The 447-nt window shown below is 43.4% G+C and overlaps 1 protein-coding gene across 2 annotated transcripts in view; it reads right to left on the reverse strand.

The window, feature by feature from the left end:
• The window catches only part of LOC119592466 (twinkle protein, mitochondrial-like), a gene marked incomplete in the record, with an annotated part of 16,546 nt that overhangs the window by 8,291 nt on the left and 7,808 nt on the right, over nucleotides 1–447 (reverse strand). For both annotated transcript variants that reach the window (XM_037941290.1, XM_037941291.1), the window contains 1 exon segment: nucleotides 68–237. In XM_037941290.1, coding sequence (XP_037797218.1) covers nucleotides 68–237 — 170 coding nt within the window.

Consider the following 447-nt stretch of genomic DNA (forward strand, 5'->3'; position numbering starts at 1 on the left):
ACAGCGACCATATAGAAAGACATCTTTCAAAACCTTTCCAAAAACCATAGAGCAATGCACAGCTAACCTTCAAAGGAGATTCTTGCAAGTTGATTTGTTCTGCTTCTGAAACAGGTAAGGTGGTTGACAGGAAAGCGTGAAGTTCCTCGGCTGTGAGACAATCTTCTGTGGTGTTCAGGAGATGCATCAGCTCCTCCCACGCCCCAGCACGGCAGCACCAAGGGCAGACAAAGTAACCTGTGTGTTTGGTGTCTTCTGTCAAGTCAGCCCTCCACGATGGGTATTTTACATGTACGAAAATGTATTGAAGGCAATACTGAACAAAACTAGTTCCTTCGAAATGGGGTTATAGCATGGGGCATTAAATTATAGCAATAATAATCTAGGTATCAATGGATGGGCTCTAGCACTGAACTGTGCAGTCACTTTTAGTCTCACTAATCTTAA

This window comes from Penaeus monodon, chromosome 30 (assembly GCF_015228065.2).
Source record: "Penaeus monodon isolate SGIC_2016 chromosome 30, NSTDA_Pmon_1, whole genome shotgun sequence".
In the NCBI taxonomy this organism is placed as follows: domain Eukaryota; kingdom Metazoa; phylum Arthropoda; class Malacostraca; order Decapoda; family Penaeidae; genus Penaeus; species Penaeus monodon.